The sequence below is a fragment of the Ostrinia furnacalis genome, unplaced genomic scaffold (assembly GCF_004193835.3).
Source record: "Ostrinia furnacalis isolate ACB-3 unplaced genomic scaffold, ASM419383v2 OfSCF3015, whole genome shotgun sequence".
NCBI classification, from domain to species: Eukaryota; Metazoa; Arthropoda; class Insecta; order Lepidoptera; family Crambidae; genus Ostrinia; species Ostrinia furnacalis.
Window position 1 is genome coordinate 37,466 of NW_021133254.1, and position 22,009 is coordinate 59,474.

At 39.7% G+C, this 22,009-nt stretch overlaps 1 protein-coding gene and 2 non-coding genes across 3 annotated transcripts in view; 1 reads left to right on the plus strand and 2 right to left on the minus strand.

The window, feature by feature from the left end:
• Positions 1–5,074: 5,074 nt before the first annotated feature.
• TRNAS-AGA (transfer RNA serine (anticodon AGA)) lies at positions 5,075–5,156 on the minus strand. Its single transcript has one exon. It is a non-coding gene; the product is annotated as a tRNA-Ser (tRNA).
• Positions 5,157–5,759: 603 nt separating this feature from the next.
• Positions 5,760–5,833, plus strand: TRNAT-AGU (transfer RNA threonine (anticodon AGU)). Its single transcript has one exon. It is a non-coding gene; the product is annotated as a tRNA-Thr (tRNA).
• A 684-nt stretch (positions 5,834–6,517) lies between these two features.
• Positions 6,518–22,009, minus strand: part of dnt (tyrosine-protein kinase Dnt) — a 32,407-nt gene continuing 16,915 nt past the window's right edge. The window contains exons 2-6 of the mRNA XM_028310409.1: positions 15,180–15,307; positions 8,951–9,637; positions 8,548–8,861; positions 8,086–8,382; positions 6,518–7,541 (exon numbers count right to left, since the gene is read on the minus strand). Of these exons, the coding sequence (XP_028166210.1) occupies positions 7,430–7,541; positions 8,086–8,382; positions 8,548–8,861; positions 8,951–9,637; positions 15,180–15,307 (1,538 nt within the window). The 3' untranslated portion in view covers positions 6,518–7,429. The remainder of the gene's footprint in view (positions 7,542–8,085; positions 8,383–8,547; positions 8,862–8,950; positions 9,638–15,179; positions 15,308–22,009) is intronic.

Consider the following 22,009-nt stretch of genomic DNA (forward strand, 5'->3'; position numbering starts at 1 on the left):
GGAGCGACGCCATCTTTGTCCAACTTTCTGACATGTTGCAGAACTTTTGTGAAAACATTACGAAAACCAAAGATGTTTTAAAAAATAATATCATGACAAATAAGTAATCAACACGACGCTGTTTTTTTTTTTCAAACGAATTATCCGCCTTCTGAAAACTTTGTTGATTTTCTTCAGCGTGTAATTAGTTTGTATCTGTAGTAAACATGCTGAATTAAAACTTAATTACAAAATAAAGAAGTATTTTTTGTCATTAGCTTCAAGTAATTTGTGGAATATCTAACTCATTAAATGAATTCTACTTTATCGCAAATTCCAGGGGACTTGTTCAAACATTTATACCTACTTACCCGATAACCGCCAACGTAATTTTCATATAAACAAACACAGAAGGCACCTAACTATCTACTTTCCATGCAAATCGTTGTTATTACTGGTTGGATAGTGATTGGCGTGCATGATAAGCTCGTCAAACACTGTGCCCTGTGATAAAACCGATAGATACACATTCCTTTGTTTTATAACTTTATGAAAGTTAACTATTTAGTAATTTTTGATCTAAAATAGTATGAAGTTTGAGGTGGTGGGAACTGCAGGTAAAATGTAATCGTTTTGATAATGCATTTAATTATATTAATGAGTAATTGGATACTAATAAGAAATGTAACAAACTAGAGTTATTTGCTTTAGCGACTAATTTACACGTGCAATTTATTTGTACCCCTCATTAAACGATTACCTAGCTAGTTAACTACGGATAAATTATTACGGCTACTAAATTTACTAAAACTGCTACGTCTGCTTAAACCTAATAGTTTCAGAAGTTTGCTACGTTACGGCGGATAGGTAGGTATAGAACATGTTCAAACGCCCACGCATCGTATGGCCGTAGCCTTATTCCCTAAGAAATTAAACCTCCGGATAGATAAAACTAATCCGGCCCGATAGTTTATCTTGGGCTGATCCGCATAATTCCGCGGTTATCCGCATGAGGGCAGCTCTAGCCTCCGGGGACTTGGGATCTTCAAGCACATCCGACCTCTAGTGAGATTGATGGAAGAACATAAACAGTAGATAGAGCTGATGTAGGTAGTAGGTAGGTAATTGTGTATGTAAATGACCTATTTTCTTCCGCAAAGGTTACCTAGTTTTCCGCCTAAATTGACCAGTGGGTCTAAAATATAAATAATAAATTAATAATAAATAAATATCCTTGGACATTTTACACTGCGCTTCTAGTCCCAAACTAAGCAAAGCTTGTCCCATCACAGAAACTAAAATTCATCATTTCAATTTCTGCCCGGCCTGGAATCGAATCCGGGACTTCTCGGCATAGTAGTCCGTATCGAAACCACTACACCAAACGGACGACTTTGTTGTGTTGCGTCAGCGACATCTCATCTAATGACTCTACAAAATGATGCTATCGAAAACGCTCGCTGTGACGTTCTCGCTTACTCTTACTTTATGCAGACAGAAAAAGTAATTTCGCCAATCTTTATTGCAACTACCATCTTAATCAAACGGAGCGCGCCGCTAACAGTCGCGGAGCGTCAATAAATGTCGCCAAAACGTTCGTTTGGGGCCATATTTTTATTATTATTGGCCCATTACTTGTTAGAGGACGTTTCGCAATCGCGATAACTTTAGTTGTGGCCCTCGAAACTCGTTTATTGTTACGAAGAAAGGGCGAGTGGACTTCGCAAGTGGTTGATTCCGTGCATTAAAATTGTGTTTTTTGTTTGATTTAAGCTTTCAAATGCAGTGTTCTTTCAGCGACAAGAAATAATACGATGTTTTTTTTACTGTGAAAGAGTTTTTAAGTCATAAAATTCGGCAAAACTTTAAAGAATCTAATTAAGTAGAATTAAGCTAGAACTCTACACACAATGAAAATCCTAATCCTATGTACAAACAAGAAGAAGAATAAATTAATTATTATACGAGTACGTTCTTGTTGGTAATAATATTACCTCTTACCTATTGACTATAAAACCCATTTTGTGTTCCCTCATGCAGCAGAACACTCAAAAATAGGGCGAAAATCGACTCTGGCGATAATGAAGTCCCGTTCCTGCAGTAATTACTGATCGGAGCCATTGTTCGCAGATAGAGCATGCTCAGGGGTGAGTAATCCTGCCCTGTGCTTCAAGAATGGTTTGGACGATTGGAATTTAACAAGATAGTGGGGAATCGAGGGGGAATTAAGAAGCAGTTCCCTTTTGGTGGTTGGTGGAGTCATGTTCACGTACGCGTCAATAAAACCTTTGCTTGGCCAATAAAAAATCGATTAAGTACCAACTAAAAATACAAGAATATAGTTAACCATTTAAATATATCGTAATAATTTTCTACTATTTTCACACGAGTAAAGAAAAGCTACTACGAGTTTATTGTGAGGACGCGTGTATGTATATTACTCCTTCACGCAATAACAACCTACTGAACGGACTTTGATGAAACTTTTCAATTAAGTAACTTATACTTCAAATAAACACATAGGCTATAATATTAATTAAAATGTACACGAACCAAATCACAGTAAAAAGCTAGTATGACATGATATCTTACAAACCTAACCAGCCTGCATCAATCATAGTGCATTCAACACGCGATCTCTCCACTTCCTCACTTGCATATATTTTCTAGTATTTCTGCTTTTTCTAACGACATTCGCGAGCTAAGAAAGTGCAGAGCCTATTGCAGGTTGTGGTGATGGCACAAAAAGTTACGCCGCCTATTTGGAGTTGGCTTCAAACTGGATCACTGGACAGGTAAGGTGCTAGAGGCTGAGGGTGGTTTGTGAGCGATGAACTACAAGACTGTGATGGTCCTACTACTAGTACCTACCTTTTAAAGAAAAACATACACACAGCTGGAACAAGAATTAAGTTTTTCAGGAGAGTTGAGTTCACAATCACCAGTGTTATATTATCATGTTTTTACACCCACACACAGTAGGTATTAATTGGTAATTTCGTCTAGACTAACTTTAATGTGAGTTCGTTCGTTTCAGCCAAATGACGTCCACTGCTGGACAAAGGCCTCCTCCAAGGTTTTCCACAATGCACGGTCCTGCGCTGCCCGCAAATGTGAGTAACTGGTTTCAACAACTTGGATTTCGAGCAATATCTAAGTCACAAAACTTTAAAAAAAAACTCACTTACCGACTCTATCCTTCATGCATGCTCCCTCTACTCCACTCTAAAAAAACACAATACCTTGTCACATCACATTCCATACCGCAAAATAACTAGTCCTTTCTCGAAATAAGTAAGTTACTAAGAAACCAAATAAGTAGTAATTGGAACAAACTGAACAACTGCCCTCTGGTAGTCAAACCACGGCCGTACCACATCCTATGATGTTCCGAGCACGTGCGGCGTAGTTTTAGCGCGGCTGCGGGTAGATATTGCACTTTAATCTGTTTACTATGGAAATGCTGAATGCGACTTTGAAAAAAATGCTTACTTACAGCTCAGCAGCTGAAGAATATACTGCATACTTTTTATAAGGAATATTTGCCGATATTGAGCTCGTATTATGGCATAGCCCTTTCTACTATGCTGAACAAATTAATAATTTTTAAGGCTGAGTTGCACCTGAAATAAGTACATACTGTTATAGGGAATTATTACTACTAACGTAAACATAATTAAAATTATAAATAAAAAAAAAGGTCTTCAATCTGCATGAAAAAACCAGTGAAATTGGACAAAAAAAACGAGACAGAACGAAATGCACGCGGGCGAAATACAAACTGCTTTAACATTATTTTGTGGTAGCTTGTTGTGCCGTTGACTGTACCTTGAATAAACAAATACTCGGAATCGCTTGCAGTTTGCTCAAATAACAATCGAGAACTTTTACTCGGAAGTCGAGATCGATAAGCCGAGCTCACTTATCAATCTCAATTATAGCTCGGAGCCTCGACAGCGTGAAACTTTGCTTTGGAATAATTCTCGAATTAGGTATCAGGTTGAGTAATAATGTATAGTAGGTTAATAAGATTTCATATTAGATACGCAGACTTATTTATTTCATTGATATTGTATACCTACTTTAATTACGATTCACAAGGTGGACCGACGACATCATAAAGGTTGCAAGGCGTTGGACGCAGGCCGCTACCAACCGGGCAATGTTCAGCAGTGGACAATTAATTTATTTATTGCCTTTCAGTAATTAAGTTCAAATAATACTGAGATGTCATCCAAAAGGCATTAGGTGCGATTTATTTATTTTTTTACTTTTCGATGAAAAAATGTATCTTCTAGAATAGTATCTCTAAATTTTTTTATTTTTGCAATTACTTAGGCTTTTAAAAGCTCTTTTATTGATAAATAAATTGTACAAATAAAAGTTATTCCCGATTTATGCTGTTAATTAGTGTCGTGTCTTAGGCATTATGAACGTTATTTACTCACGTTATTTATTAGTAATAAATATTATTATTGGATATAAATTATAAATTCAGCTGAATAAACATCACATTGCCATTAAAATCGTGGGCAAAAAACGCATTAATTACCCTTTACCCTTTATACTTTCATTAAATACCAGAAACACCAACGCACAATCCATAGCAATTATTTGTTTAGCACGACGGCCATGTTGTTTTTCACACTTAATTAATATAATTAAAACGATGCGTGCGTTTCGACACTTTCTGCTTAACGCCTCGCCCTTTCAATAAATTTCTGTTAAACCTAATATTTGAATTCGCAGCTAATTGTTTAGGAAAAATCCTGAAGCGGAAAAAATGTAGAGCATCATTTGGCAAATACACAGCCCTTTGAAGAGTTGGTAGAGTGCTGGCTGTCTTACACAAGTGTTGATAAACTAAATAAAGAGGTATGGTAGGCGTTTGTAGGCTTACCTCGTAAATGATATCTAAATGATTTTGTAACAAACATGAAGTCTGATGTGAGTTTGTTTACCTTAATATCTTTTTTATTGGACGCAGCACTCTGACGCAGTCACGCAGCGTGCGTAGTGACTACAAGTGTTGGAGGCTGTGGTGTGTAGTTCAATTTTGTATTTAATTAAAAAAATATACGTGACAAAAAGAGTTCGCAGTCGGTAGGATTCGAACCTACGCTCCCAGAGGGAATCTGATTTCTAGTCAGACGCCTTAACCGCTCGGCCACGACTGCTGATACAAAAAAATCGAAATTAAAGCTTTTAAGCTTGGTCGTATATCTGAGACATTTATTATTATGTCATCAAAATCATCTCTCTTTCAGTAGTCAAACGATTAACGAATGAAGAAAAACCTAGCAATTAATTATTTATAACTAGAGCATCATCTTTGGCTAGCCACTTCTCAGTCCTAGTTACTCCCAGTGCCAAGCTAATTGACTACCTAACAAGTTAATGTTATTTATTATGTTGACTTTAAAAACGAAAACAATAGAATTCCTACTTAAATATTATTCAGTTTTCGCAATGCCTAATAGTATTTTACAGAGCTTATAAACAAACCGTAAGCATAAGGTAAGCTCATCATACAAAACTATGTAGGTCAGTCCCAAAACTATTTATTTAATATGCTAGTCAATTTATATTAACTAAGTACTTACATAGTAGGTACTACGTTATCATTTAATTACATTAATCAATGAACTTGTGTCCACTACCGCCACCTCTTATAATAACAGGTAAACTGGAAAGTATGGACGAACGTATCACTCGCGCACACGTTACGCTTACAAGAGTGAGCAATCTTACTCTGCCTTAATTTCGTCCCGTCCACACGTGGCGCCGTGGCTTAGTTGGTTAAAGCGCCTGTCTAGTAAACAGGAGATCACGAGTTCGAATCTCGTCGGGGCCTACAGTTGAGATTATATTTTTGTTTTTGTTTCATGAGTTTTTTTTTATTAATCTTTGTACGTATATTAATAGAAGAATAATGTATTTACGTTTCTTTCTCAATATTTGTTTTAAAGATTATCTTAGTTGTTAAAATGCTTTTATGATTTTGCTAGGATCAAAATAAATAATTTATTTTTATTTAAGCTTAAGGAGGAAAGGATAAGGTAAAGATAAAAATCAATTTCTGAAATTTACTCGTATATTCACATTTCTGTTAAATTATAATATTTAATTATTTACACATGTACAAACATTACAAGTAACCGCCCCAAACAACAAATACTTTGACTGAATTATTCATAGTTTATTGATAAACATAAGTAATAATAGTAATAAATTAGAAAGGTCAGATAATCAGATTAGATTTTATTATCTATTTTATTACAACTTGTAAAATTATTTTATATACATAAAAGGCTGTCTCAAATCAATATTAATTAATTGAACGGAAAAATCAATTCAATTATATTGTCATCACTCTACGGCAAGTTAAAGAAGCTTAAAATAGAAAGAGTGCTTTCTATGTGCAATACATAGGGTTTCAAATTGGTACACTCGGGGCTTAATTACGTCATCATATCTCAGTAGCATTCTCATTTAAACATTTAGAAATTGTAAAAAAAACGTACAGGTATATTTATTCAGTGAAATTAAGTACGTTTTAGTAGAAAAATATAAATACGAGAAATAAAGTTTGTCTCACGAGAATCGCCCACGGTGTTAAAATTGTTCCCCTAACTTTGCAAAAGAAAGTCTTTAAAACATACCATGTTTTAAATATTTATTTATCACATACATTACTTACTAGTAAAGTGGTGGGATGTGATGATAGTAACGCTATAACTGTATTGAAAAAGGCATTTTATACATAACTACAATAAGTATTGAGTATACTAGAAGTCGTCATAATGTTAATAAATTGATGCTATTCCAGTCTTAATGAGTAATTTTATAAACCAGTTGAACACTTATAAACATCTAAATCTTTCATAAAATCTGAGGCACATTCAATATACGTATTATACAGTACAATCGTGTATTAATAATATTTACAAATACTCTCTTATTCTAATATGGCAGTATTGAGGTTTCAAACAATAATTACAATACTCGAAGCCAACGTTACACGCTTCTGGTTATCATCTGGGTTGGAGTGTCAAAAGAAATATTATTTTAAGTCACAAACTCACAAAAACGTAACATTTATCATTGGCAAACATTTGAGAACACTTAAAACAATACTTCAATTGTGCTTAAAATGTACAAGTACGAACACCAGAAACGTGTGACGGCGACGCGGAGTGGATCATAAATAAACTCTAGGAATTCACATTTTAATAAAAACGTTTTTATAAAAATCAGTCTCTTTGAAAATTTTCACTTTACTCCCGCACAACGTGAAAACAAAAATCACAATCACTAAAAGTCACTGAAGATCTTGTGCTATACGATAAGGCCTCTTTTGTTATGTCTCTAGAAGATTATCTCACTTATTTGACTTTCACTTTTAGTTATTGTCGTCTTTGGGATGTCTTTTTAGTGATAACGGAATGGTTTAGACGAATCTAGTGAGCTGCGTGTGGAAGTCCCGAAGGAAGATCTGGAGCTGAGGCAGCGTGGGCCGGTCGTCGGGAGACATGGCCCAGCAGTATGCCATCACTGCGAACCTATAGGAAAACATTCATATGTAAGTAAAACTGGTAAAACTGAAAACCGTTGTTAACTCTGACCAATTAATAACACTCAGTCGCCTTCATTAAGACTTAAAAAGCTTGTACGTCATTAACAAGTTGGGTTTTTATTATATTTTTCACATTAACACCTTGGCATCGCGTGAGCTTATTGACCGCCGTGTCTGTTAACACGCATGTCGTTAATCAATAGACAATTATCATTATCATTCAATAAGTATTGCCACATATATTAGTCTTCTTTTCAATACGAATATACAGAAACGGAATGTCAAGGTGTCAGGGGACCAATTAGTGACCCCTCGATAAACCAGGAATTTAAACCAAGTGATTTTTCGAGAAAATTCAAAAAATATTCAAAAGATTAGCAGAAATCTTCTACTGTGGGGGCAACAACAACAAAACTGAAGACAATATTTAAATGGTTTCTTTCTAGGAATCGAACCCACAAGGAAACTCTTCACTACTTCTCGTACACATCAGATGTTAACAAAACACAATGAAACAAAAGACTACTTACAGTTCATCAGGGCAGTTCGCCGGCTGCTGTAACCGGTAGCCGTCCCTCAAGTACGCTGCCACTTCGAAAGGGTCCACCTCCGCATAGGGCTGGTGGGCCAACGTGGTCAGTTCCCATAGAAGCACCCCTAGCGCCCATACGTCAGCTGCGGGGCTGAACTGCCTCTTGGTCAGAGATTCTAGCGCCAGCCACTTGATGGGCCGGTTCTCGTTGTCGCCTAAGCAGTGGTAGTCTGCCGGGAATAGGTCCCGCGATAACGCGTTGTCGGCGATCATCACGCGGAGATTTTCGTCCACTCTGTTGAAGAAAGGAGCTCGTTACTAAGATGCCACCTAAACTTGTCTAACAACATACATGAGTGATCTTATAGGCTTAAGAGCTTAAATTTTGAACCAAAAAATATCAGCAAAACGAATATCTAAATGTTAAAAGGTAATTTGTTAGCAAGGATTCCATACTCACATGCAATTCCTAGCAGCAATGTCTTTATGTAAGACATGCTGTGAATGTAGATACAGTAGTCCATCCAACGCATGGAGCGCCATCCGCACCACATGTTGGGTCGTCAGCGGCGGAGGCGGCGCTCCTCCCGCCGCCCCTCCCACCGTCACTCCTCGGCAAGCCAACAGAAACTGCTTCAGGTTCCGCCAGCTAGCGCCCCAGGGGTATAACAAAAACGGAGCTGTCTGATCCTCTATGCTGACCCCAAGAACCGACAGCACTCGCTCGTGATGTAAGCCATACAGCATACAACCTTCTTGTAGAAGTAGTGACACCTAAAAAGAAAATGTTGTGTTACAAAGATTCGTAAGTACAGAATACAGATCATCAATGTATTATTACGAAAATGACTTTTGTTATTTACCTGCACTTGAGAAGCGTGTTCAGCAACAGTCTTAACGAGCACTTCTTGCTCCCTAGCATCTTCATCTGCGTACGTTCCTCTATAAACCCGTCCAAACGTTCCTTCCATCGCCACTGAGCGTAGCCGCACTCGACATCTTTGTATGGTGAGCTCTGCTATCCTCTGCTGCAGATCTCTCGCTCTCTCTTCAGCCGCTGCGGCGGGGAGAGATGTTGGGCGACGGTAGCTGGTATAACTGGCGGCGGACTTACAAGACGAATCAGGTAGAAATGCGTGGGCGTCTTGTTCATCGCTGCGAGCTCTTCTGAGTTTCCTAGCTCGAGCTCTACACGCCGCGGCTGCCACTGCTGCTATCAGTAGTGCGCCGCCAGCACAACCAGCTCCCGCGTAAAATATATCTGCAGAGGTCTGTGCGTGAGGAACGCTGTCCACTCTGACGGCCGGACGAGGCGCGTCCTTCAAACATATTTTCCTTCGACGAAAATGTAAGGTAGTAGACGAGGAACCCGTCGAGACGTTCAGAGAAATTGTGATGTCAACCTCCGCAGCGACTGTGTGTGTACACGGCAAGGTGACTTGCCAAGTCTGCGGTTCCGTGGGCACGAAACCCTCCGTCGAAATGTTAAATTCCGGCGTGTGCATTGCTTCGGAGTGATTTACTACTTCCACGTGGAGGGTGTATGGTAACTGCAACAAAAAACATATTGTTAATGCGAGCCCGAAATGGGTGTTTGCGTTCGTGAAAACATGCTGCATTCCTAACGGATGTCTCATCACGATATAACAGTATCAGTTCGTGCAATTGACGTACGACAGCACGCCAAGTGACCCTAAATGGTGTGCGGCGGTGTATATGGCAGCGTCAGCAGAGATCAAATGTCGACTGTTGCCCACCGGGAGATCACGACTGGCGCTCCTTTTACTACTTATAACGAACACTTTTACGGGAACTTTACGCCTAGGTATTTAGTAACAACACTTTCCTGTTGCTATATTTGCACATAGCCACATAATATGCAAACGTAGCCGCGGACATGTGATCGTTCAATGCGCTTTATGTTTCCCTTATGTGAATGACGTGCGTATTATCACACGCAGCGGCGAGCTTAGCAGATGGTTTGAATAGTTTATCTGCCTGAAGCTCGCCGAGTCTAGTTAAATATTGTGGTCATGTCATGGGACGGTCATTATCAAGTTAATCACAGGCCGTGTGCCGCGGCGTTTAAACAAACATTATTCGCCGCGGGCCCTTTGGCCGGCACCTCGGCGCATTAGAGAAGCATCGCGACTTGTGAGCGTAGGTGCGACAGCGAAGCCGCTAATTAAATATTATCACTCGACAGTCGGTGAGTACAGACAATGGCGCGATCGCTCATCGGCGCTAGTTAACAGGTTACCAAATATTTGCTCTAGTCAAAGGCGCCGCCGGGCAAATAAGGGAGTCGAGAGCCGGGGGCCGATCTGATAGCGCCGCCCGAAGCCGCCGAGATGCCGATAAGGGCCAGGCCGCGGGATCGCAACCGCAGCATATTCCTGACCTTTTACTTTTTAAAACGCTAAGCGAATCTTAATAAATCCAAAAAGTATTACACCATTATAGAATATATCCAGACGAGAACACACATGTCCCTGAATACATTCGAATCGAAACGACTCGGGCTTCAAAAAGCGTTTTCTTATGACTTGCAAATACCGTCCTAAATAAGCAGATGTTTTATTGACAAGAGCACTGAACTCGTTTTCGGGTTCTCGCTTTTGAAATGTGAACGTTGAAACCGTTTGTGCGTCGCTTCTGCCCAAATCGAATGTAACGAGCTCGTCTCGCAGCATCGCCGGAGTACAGCCGCCGCATAAAATAAATAATGCACATAATATTTGGTTAGTGATGCAGGGCACAGGATGCAAAGCAAATAAAAGAGGCGATGCATCGTGATTCGCCGCCGGATTATTTGCATAGGAGGCGGTCTAATTTGAATTAGAAATATACAAATGTAAAGACGAAAATAAATATCCGGCTAATCAATCAAACGTTGGACAGGGTAAAATCCATGGGCAAACTGCCAAGCAAGATTATTTGGTTGCTCGGTGCTGTTATCAGGACATTGTGATATCGGATGTCGGTGCTACCGTAGAATTACCATATGAATGAGTTGTTTGCGAAGGCGAGGGCAAACAAGCTAACTTGGACGCAGAAAAAATAAACTTGCCTTCTTTCTTCCTGCCTTCACAAGTTAATTACGGCTGCGGAAGTTAGAGAGAGGATGCGGAGGAATCTTGTCTATAAAGTACATAATTGAAGATGCGGTAAAAAATCTCAGAAAGTCGGGAGAAAAACTTGTTTCGAAGTGAAAACTTGCATTTGTTTAGTGCTGGCGTGCTCGGTGTAATCCGTACTCATTGATCACTTAGCATTCAGCTCATGCCGGAGTTTACCATAATGGTGCGATTGTTTCATAGAACTGATTGTTCAGTTTAAGCAGTGGAGGAGCCTCGTAATATATTGCTTTAGACTTTTAAATGTCTTACCGGACGAATGCACATAGCGAAAGAATACCTGACGAGTAACGAACAAAAAGCTGCATGCATCTACGTTTATATCTGCAGGTATTTCAAGTGGTCATGTACTGAGTAATAAATAAATGAATAATAGTCTGTCAATGTCTCGGATTGTCTCATACCGAGTTTTTTTATATCAATACGTGGCATGTACAAAGTTGATGATATGGCATCGTCATATTTGGTCAGATGATCCATAAATCCAGAAGCATTTTATAGTCCATTGATAATTTGTATTAAAAGAATGGCGAGAAGAATGTTTTGAAGGTGTGTTGCGTAAAAAGGTAACTCTGAATTCTGAAAACGCACTGGCTAAACGGTAGCGTTGAACTATAGAAACTCAACCTTAATTTTCTCAAGTCCTGAATTTATCGGGCATTATAACCCGCCATAGGTCTCCATCATTGCTCATTGGCATTAGCCAATACCCACCTTTACCAGAACAGTCTCTAACAAGAAACATATTTACTGGGAGGTCTCTATCTAAAATAGTGACTGAATTTCTTGCGCTGCTTCTTCTCAGCACTGGCCCATTTATTGTCCCGAAGCAGTAGTAGTTTCAATACTGGGACGTGTAAAACTGCTTTTTAAAAGCCTATTTGCAAAAAATAAATGAGATTTATGAGATTTTTCAACCAGAATTTTTTAACTCTAAACCAGTGGTTCTTAACCGGTGGTCCGCGGACCACTGGTGGTCCCTGGAAACATTCCAAGTGGTCCACAAAGTGCACTTGCACACCTAGGTTAAAACTAGAGATGAAACGGAGAGTTGTTTGGCCGGATACCGGATACCGGATATCCGGCCAGCTGCTAGGCCGGATAGCCGGATATCCGGCGGCCGGATAGTTGGCCCATTGTCTCGTTGCATGTCGTGACGAGTTTAGCGACGCACAGGTGCTTCGAACGCGAAAATCGAATCCGTCCGAATAGAATGTCAGATTTTGCCACTTGTCTAGGGGGCAGATCAATTCGGGTGATTTCAGTTGTTATAGCGAGTGTGTGATTGAATAGCGAAAATTAAATTAGTTTACTTGCTGCGTAATCTGACTGAACTGCATGCATCATATCACCAGAGACCAGATTATGAAACCAGACCATCAGTGAAAAAAAGATCGCCTTTTTTATTTGGCAATATTTCGACATTAACATAATTATGTTTACTATCTTTGTATTCGTCATTAGAGTGATTAGCCCAGAAAAAATAGAATTTTGAAAGGCCTTATTATGGCTTTTTTGTAACTTTTTGGACCTTAAATAAAAGCCGTCATTATTATAAGCCATTTCATTGATATTTACCTCAAAGATTAAAGTATTTCATTTTATGAATAGGAAAATGTCGTAGTTTTTTAATATCCGGTATCCGGCCGGATAGTAAATTTATTCCGGATATCCGGCCTACCGGATAGTTACCGGATATCCGTTACATCTCTAGTTAAAACCACTTTTCACTGATTTTTGCAGTTAAACGGGTTTTGACCGATTATGAGGTGGTCCCTGACAAGACAGAAATTTGGTAAAATGGTCCCTCATGACTTAAAAGGTTAAGAACCACTGCTCTAAACAAATAGTTCTGCTTACCGGTCTCCTGGTGAGGCTCTGCCACGTAAAGTGCAGCTCGCCGATGGTTGCCGGCACCGGCACCACGAAGTTGAGGGCGTAGAAGTTGATCTGCCCGTCCCGCACGTAGAACAACTCCGCCGTAAGTCCTGGGGGAGAAGGTTCACAATTAGTAAACTTTTCAGAAGCAGAACAGTACAAGCAATAACACATAGCCCTCCTTCTTTAATCGGGTAAAGACTGGTTATTGATTACCATGGCATTTGTTTCATATTATTATACGACAGTTTAGTACGAACTATGTCCATGACACACCAAGTAAGCCACTCTATCAATGGTTAAGTCATACTAGACATCAATTTTCCAACTTAAATGGACTAAGTACATAGTCTGATGTGCAGTCCACGTTACTCAATTAACACAAAAATACAAAAAATACAAAAAATAACAATACTGTTTTGTTGCTCATTAGGGGTATGTTTAATGTCATAACATGCAATGCAATACGATAAAGTGTGGTGATTAATTAATGAATTCATGGACTATTGGGTCAAACGTGTTTAGTTATAATAACATGTCATTACGAATTGATAAGACCTGTGTTTAGGAATATGATACATAATTAATTACATTAATTTTGTAACACTTGCTTATTTATGTAAACTACTAATGGAAATAACTGTCATATTAATTATTTATTTCTTGTATGTTTATAATAGCATAGCCTGCCAACAAGTAATTTTACAGAAGTTTATTCTACAACTTTTTGTAAAATTGCTAAACCTACCGGATCCTATAACAACAATGGTGTAATAAGAACTCGTTTGTTTAGCATTTGAGAGGGCAAAGAACATGAAATCCAGTCCACAATACACCCATTGAGAGATCGAGTCCAAAAATCAGTTCGCATCAATAACACGCGGAATCGCGGCAAAAAGTTGAAAGCGCACGCGCACAATGCGGCGAGATCAAAGCGCGCGCGCACAAAGGTGCCGCAACCCGACGCCCGCGCCACCTGCCCTGTACGATAACCATGGGAACTAACGAAAAACTTTGGTAAAAACATCTCTAATACGATCAATTGGGGTATAAAGTCTTATGTAGAGCTAGCCAGCCGTAGAAGCTAAAGCTCATTGAAGGAAAAAAAAATGCGAGATGGTCGATTCGCTGACTATAGCGTGTAGTTATGGCTGAGATCTCGGAAGACCTGGGCGCAATGTTCGATGGCCTCAGTAGAGGCTCTCCTCAATATGTGAGCCTCAAAATAAACATGAACGAGACGAAAATTATGTCAAATGTAATTTTGCACCCACTCCTCTGAAGGTTAGACTCTACACTCGATTATTACTTGGGACAAAGAGTCAAGTAAAATCGGTCTAATTTCTAAAATTGGATCAATCTTCGAATCTAACTCTGCTTCGGGAAGCTTTGAGGCATCTTCATTTTTCTCGTCCAAACTACAGCTACGTCTTGTATGGCGANGTGTAATTTGTATTAAAAGAATGGCGTGAAGAATATTTTGAAGGTATAATATGACGTCGTGTACATTATGGGTAATTAGGTATAGTGTGTCGCGAAAAAAGGTACCTAACTCTAAATTCTGAAAACGCACTGGCAAAACTGTGGGCAAAACTACAGCGTTGAATTAGAAAACGATTTTAAAAGTTAAGCTGTAGTAGGTAGTAAGTCTAAGTACTAACTATGTACTAGAATTAAAGTTCAATTAAGAATTGAACACTGTGATTGTCATTGGAGTTAAATCTCTACAGGTCTTCTTATTGAGATTTTCATAAATTGAGAGGGAATTGATTAGAACTTGAAATCTATTATTTTCGTCATGTCCTGAATTTATCGGGCATTATATCCCGCCATTAGGTCTCTATCATTGCTCTTTGGCATTAGCCAGTAGTGCCAGTACCCAACTTTACCACGACAGTCATCTACCGTTACTTTTAAACTGTAGGCTGGGTTGCACCATCTTTCTTTAACAAACGTCAAAAATCTGTCAAACTCCATCCATCACCGGAAAACATTGGGGGAGGCCTATGTTCAGCAGTGGACGTCCTATGGCTGAAATGATGATGATGACTCAGCCTAAACAAATGATTCTGCTTACCGGTCTCCTGGTGAGGCTCTGCCACGTGAAGTGCAGCTCGCCGATGGTGGCCGGCACCGGCACCACAAAGTTGAGGGCGTAGAAGTTGATCTGCCCGTCCCGCACGTAGAACAACTCCGCCGTAAGTCCTGGGGGAGAAGGTTCACAATTAGTAAACTTTTCAGAAGCAGAACAGTACTTAACAAGCAATCTATACTTATATTATAAATGCGAAAGTAACTCTGTCTGTCTGTCTGTCTCTCTTTCACGCCTAAATCACTGAACCGAGGCATAGAGATAGTTTGGATCGTTTTTATCCCGGTTTTTGAAACAGGGACGCGCGCTATAAAGGTTTTCTCTGACAGACAAAATTCGACGCGGGCGAAGCCGCGGGCGGAATTCTAGTAAAACATATCATAACCCTTCTTCCTTAGTCGGGTAAAAACTGGTTATTGATTACCATGGCATTTGTTTCATATTATTATACGACAGTTTAGTACGACGAACTATGTCCAATGTCCATGACACACCAAGTAAGCAACTCTATTTGATGGTAAAGTCATACTAGACACTAATTTTCAAACTTAAATGGACTAAGTATACATAGTCTGAAGTGCAGTCCACGTTACTCAGTTATCTTTAATACAAAAAATAACAATACTGTTTTGTTGCTCATTAGGGGTATGTTTAATGTCATAACATGCAATGCAATACGATAAGCGTGGTGATTAATTAATGAATTCATGGACTATTGGGTCAAACGTGTTTAGTTCTAATAAGATGTCATTACGAATTGATAAGACTCGTGTTTAGGAATATGATACATAATTACGTTAATTTTGTAACACTTGCTTATTTATGTAAACTACTAATGGCAATAACTGTCACATTTATTATTTATTTCTTGTACGTTTAAAATAGTATTTTTCCAAGAAGTTTATTCTTCAAGTTTTTGTAAAATTACTAAACCTACCGGATCCTATAACAACAACTGTGTAATAAGAACTCGTTTGTTTAGCATTTGAGATGGCAAAGAACATGAAATCCAGTCCACAATACACCCATTGAGAGATCGAGTCCAAAAATCATTTCGCATCAATAACACGCGGAATCGCGGCAAAAAGTTGAAAGCGCACGCGCACAATGCGGCGAGATCAAAGCGCGCGCACAAAGGTGCCGCAACCCGACGCCCGCGCCACCTGCCCCGTACGATAACCATGGGAACTAACGAAAAACTTTGGTAAAAACATCTCTAATACGTTCAATTGGGTATAGTGTCTTATGTAGAGCTAGCCAGCCATAGAAGCTAAAGCTCATTGAAGGAAAAAAAAATGCGAGATGGTCGATTCGCTGACTATATCGTGTAGTTATGGCTGAAATCTCGGAAGACCTGGGCGCAATGTTCGATGGCCTCAGTAGAAGCTCTCCTCAATATGTCAGCCTCAAAATAAACATGAAAAGACGAAAATTATATCAAATTATAATGTTGCACCCACTCCTCTGAAGGTTAGACTCTATAGTCGGGACAAACAGTCCAGTCCTGTTAGATAAGTCCAATTTCTAAAAATAGATCAATCTTCGAATCTAACTCTGCTTCGGGAAGCTTTGAGGCATCTTCATTTTTCTCGTCCAAACTACAGCTACGTCTTGGATTCAGTGTCTCAAGACCACAGTCTTTCCCTAATGTGTTGCCAGTAATTACTTAATTATAATTTATGATAATTACAAGCCCAACATGACGCCAAGTGCATTGCTTATTTATTCACGTTCACTATTAATAGTGTTATTAGTTGCTATGAATTATTACGATATGGCGACAAGGCTCCTAATATGTCCCTCATATGGCCACTTAAGTGGTTCCGCTGAAGTACTTAAGTTTTTCCCTTCTCGGTAAGGACTAAAATATGAAACATTATGGCCATGAGTTGACTATAACTAGCTCTGGTATCGAGTGGCTACATATCAGGACCAAGAAACGGCAGTAGATAACCGGGTTTTACGACAACATTCATATTTATCATGGATGTTTATTATAATATTAGTTCGGACCGAGTAAAGTATCATTGTCTAATATAAGTGAACTGTAGAACCAATTACTGTGTATTTTCGCACAAATATCTAGGACAGAATAGGAATACCTGCTAAAATGTAGATTGATTTAAAATATATTGTAACAAAATATCCACCACCACCAATGGTAAACCAAAATGTTGCAGAGCGGGCTCAGAAATACATATTTACGGTACTTGATGAAAGTAAAGAGAGAGTCGTTAAATTTTTCTTTATAACAAGATAAGGGGTTCAACAGGATTCCCCAGACGTTAAATTGTAACGTACACCACATTAAACGGATTTCTGGTGCCCATGTGGCGCTTCAATCTTAAATATTTTTACTTTGCCCCTAAACAGTGTCGTGAACAAGTTTCATAATGACCGGTTCCACATAAATAAGGAAACAGGATCCACGTTGCTGCCCATCCCGCAGTCAGATCGGTGTTAATAACACTATAATCGTTAAATATTAATGTCCTATCTAAACATGTTTGTACATTTTCCACGATATTACACCCACATGCAAATGAGACGCCGAAACGGTCATGCGTGCGATTAAATTAATAATTTTAACGCCGTTAACGGCTATTTGTTTATTCGAGAAGCGATAACCACGATTAACTGCTAACGAGCACAATATACCACAGTGTCATTCAATTTGCATATAGGTCGCAGCCGCCGCCTCGCCCGCGCTCGCATTATAATTCCAGATGCACGACTGGCCAAGCGACTTATGAAAGCTTGTTTGTAATAATTACTCACCTTTGTATTTTTAATTCCACGTATCTACACAACCAAATTGTTACTAACAAGCTAAGTAAATACCGGCTGGTATTATCAATGGTATCAGAGGAAGATCAGCACCACTGTATAATAAATTGTTTCCTAGAAACGTCCTCTCTAGTTTTAATAGCCGTTGAGCACGGAAACCCGCGGCACGAATCTACGAATTTTGATTGGGCAATAAAGATGTGACACAAGTTGCTCCGTAACATTCCCACATAGGTAATAAGTGGTTGCGGTGCTACCGTGCGCGGCGCCTTTGAAGCGGCCAGCAAAAGGAACGAGACCACTCGATGCGACAAATAACAAGAGATAACCAGCACCCGCCTCCGACGGCGCCCACTTTTTTTGCTTACATTAACTAATTTCTTAAAACCAAACGGCGCTTTTGAGGCTTATCGCAGATTTCTTTTAAACACCACTTGTATTTATATAACTGCCGAAGAATTATATTAATAGACTCCAACCCATTGTGCGGTGGAGGGCGGAGGAATATCGCGCGAAATCGCGTGTTCACTATTGACGCATTCTACATTCGCACCTCCGAATAAAGCTTTCATTACGTTCGTACAAAAACCCATTTGTAAGGAATAAAATAGAGCGACGAACAATGCCCGCTGATATTTCGTATAGAAAGTTCCCCTTCAAGGCGTTGGATATAAGGATTTTAGGGCACAACAGGGGCATTATTGTGGAATTATGCGGACGAGGTGTGCAAGGAAATAAAACAAAATGCAGGTGTCGGAGAAAATAAAGCGCAGAGTTATGCACTTCAGGCCGGAGGGTTCGCGTCGCCACTTCGCCACGGGGAAATCTCCCACATTTATTCAGATAGAAATGAATATACAATAAGTAAAGGCGACGAAGCAGCCGGAAAACCGCTAAATAAATAACTGAATTTTACAACTTTACCACATCCCATAACTACGCGTGATAATGGTTATCATAAAATGGGTATACGATGTGTTAAGAATAGTATTGGAGGCGTCGTAAAAAACTGTATTTAGGTAGAGCCTGTTGCAATGGCGACAGTTTTATAGGCTCTTTTACCGGAAAACATTGGCTTGATGACTAAGGGACAGCCCGGCACATGCCGCGGGCGACGACTAATCGACGCTCCGTACTATTAATCGCCTCGTTTGCCGTTGAAAAGCAGTGACTTCGTTGTTTTGAATGCCCCTCGATAGCAACAGTATAGTTTACATAGCGCAGACGCTCCCGCTTCGCCCGACGGAATTAGATGGTAGTAAATCTGCGAGTCCAGCTCACGAACCAAATTTGTCGTGCTTGCCGTAAACAGCTATAAATATTTTATTGAAATTCCCCAACGCACTAGGGATATCGTCGTTACTTGCACACGCTTACTCGTGCTGACAATTTAAATACCGCAAAGATACATCGAAACTAAACCTCAAATTATATTTCTACAAATCAATCGAACCGTTGCAAATTGCGTAATAGCATTTGTATAAAAATCCAACTCAGGTGTAGTCAGGTGTAAAACTTTGAGGTTTTCGGGATCAGCGTTCCGGAAGCGAAGCGGGTAACGTGATCCCTTATTGTTGGGCTGTCTGTCTGTCCGCTGGGGCTTTGTCGTTAACAAGATTTGCCCTTCGAACGGACGGTTCAAAGCCTATCCTCACAAAGGCCTCAGAATTAAGCCCTTGCTAAGGTGTGAAGACCTTAGGGACATTGTTTTGTATTTGTGGGCCACTTCTTTGATTTATATTACACATCAATCATTAAACTGATTCCTTTGAAAACGCTCGCTAGATATTTACGAGCCGTCTGTCTGGCAGACTTGTGGACCATCTGAGCCCATCTGCAGAGAAAACACCGTCTGGAAAGCTAGTTTTAGTCGTACTAATGAGTCTGGCCTCAGGCTACGCCGATTCTACATCGCTAAGCCAGACCTTTCTTGGGTAGCATTAATGTTAGAACAGCAGACGCTGTCGTCCTTTTGTCTCAATTGTCTGAATGTGCGACAAAGGGAAAAGATAAGTGAAGGGCACTCTAAGTAATAGACTCTAAGTGAGACAGAGGTAAAGAACCTTCTTTTCTTACAAATGTAAATACATTCGACCAACCACATCAATATAAAACAGAAAATTCATTCAGCGCTGATCTCTCTGCGTTTGCCATTTCCCAAAACAAAATCAAGGTGTATGGAGCAGCAGGCATTTCGAGGGTGCGAAGGAAGGAAGGGCACCATCTCGGGGAGGATAATGTGCGTAATAATCACCGCCATACTTCACCGCTGCGTTGTTACACATACCATTTACCCCGGCACCCCCTACATCGTATTTAATTACACAGTAATACAATTACACGTGCGTTCGCATTAAACAAATTTACTGTATTAATTAAACGCCTTGACCTATTCACCCGCTGTGAAACTTGCAAAACTCAGGTGTTTTTACGATCTTGAAATTAACAAGACACCATCTTATCATAAAATCTTTCGATTACGCAAACCCAAGAGTGTGAGCTCACGAGACGTCCGAGGGGCTAAATGAGAACGGTCGTTATGCATAATCTCCGCGTATCGACTTAATTAGTCGAGGTTGTTTAGCTTTTATTGAAAATAAGAGATCAAAGGTTTCGCATGACATTAATAGGTGTTTATATTAGAAACTTCATTAGGAGTGCGCTCGTCCGCATTGTGTCGCAAATGAGAGCGGTTTTAAAATGCCTCAGAGCTTATCGGCGCGTTGATGGATGCCGGTTTTTGCCCGCGTGCCCGAACAGCCCGACCTAATCCCGATGAATTAGTTTGACAGTCGGGATCTTTTCCTAATTTTTTGCTACAAACCAGATGTGTATTGTACGCTCTCCTCTTAATTACGTGCGGCGAGATAGAAACCGATCGCTGCGACTTAATTAGCCGACAGTTATGAATCGTTTCACGATTGACACCGGGAAAATAAATACGGCATGTAAATGTTATTATAATAATGCTATCAGTGCTCGTGTTAATAGTGTTGTAATAAAATAAACATGACCCGTTAACGATGCGCGCCCTGCAGTACTCTGTCGACGGATTTATTCTCTGACACGAGCGAGTTGATGTAAACAGTTGCCACCTGTCGCTAAATTACATCGCGAAAGGGTAAATATTATCGTTACAATAATAGCGAACGTTTTATACTGAGCTATCAAAACAAAGTCGTTCAACGTTGTGTTTATGCTGCAGACAAGTTGGATACTGGCGAAATTGAACTCGGTGTCTTGAAATTTATGACGTCACGTGCGGAACGCGAGAGGAAATTAACTTCAGCGGAGTTATGCGCGCCTGGTACCGACACACGTAACTTACAACATCAACTAACTATTGAATAAATGTATCGTTAGGCTTATAAAGTCATAATGAAACAAAACATTTAAAGACAATGGTGTTGATTCATCCGTTTCCTTGGTAAAGTGGAGCAAAATATGTCCGTAATATACTAATGAGTACCTACAGAGGTAGTGTAACAGATAATGGTCCCTTTCCAATACTTCTGCGAAATCTATTTATCATACACTAGCTTTCCGCCCGCGGCTTCGCCCGCGTGGAATTTTGTCTGTCACAGAAAAACTTTATCGCGCGCGTCCCTGTTTCAAAAACCGGGATAAAAACTATCCTATGTTCTTTCCCGGGACTCAAACTATCTCTATGCCAAATTTCATCAAAATCGGTTGCGAGGTTTAAGCGGGAAAGCGTAACAGACAGACAGACAGACAGAGTTACTTTCGCATTTATAATATTAGTTGGGATGGGATTATTGAGAAAGTACCGCTTTAAGTCGTGATCGAAATGGATCATGGTCGCTCGAGGCCTCAAACTGCCACTAGAACTGCGCAAACCGCTATCTATACCTGAAGGAGCAATTTAAATCTTATGTTTATGTTAAACCAAATTGTATCTCCCAAGGGTCTCGACAAACATCATGACTGGAAACTTAAATAAAAACTCACGGCATCTCAAGAACCCTGCGATGTGACAAACGACAGAACGCACATAAAATAGAAAAAAA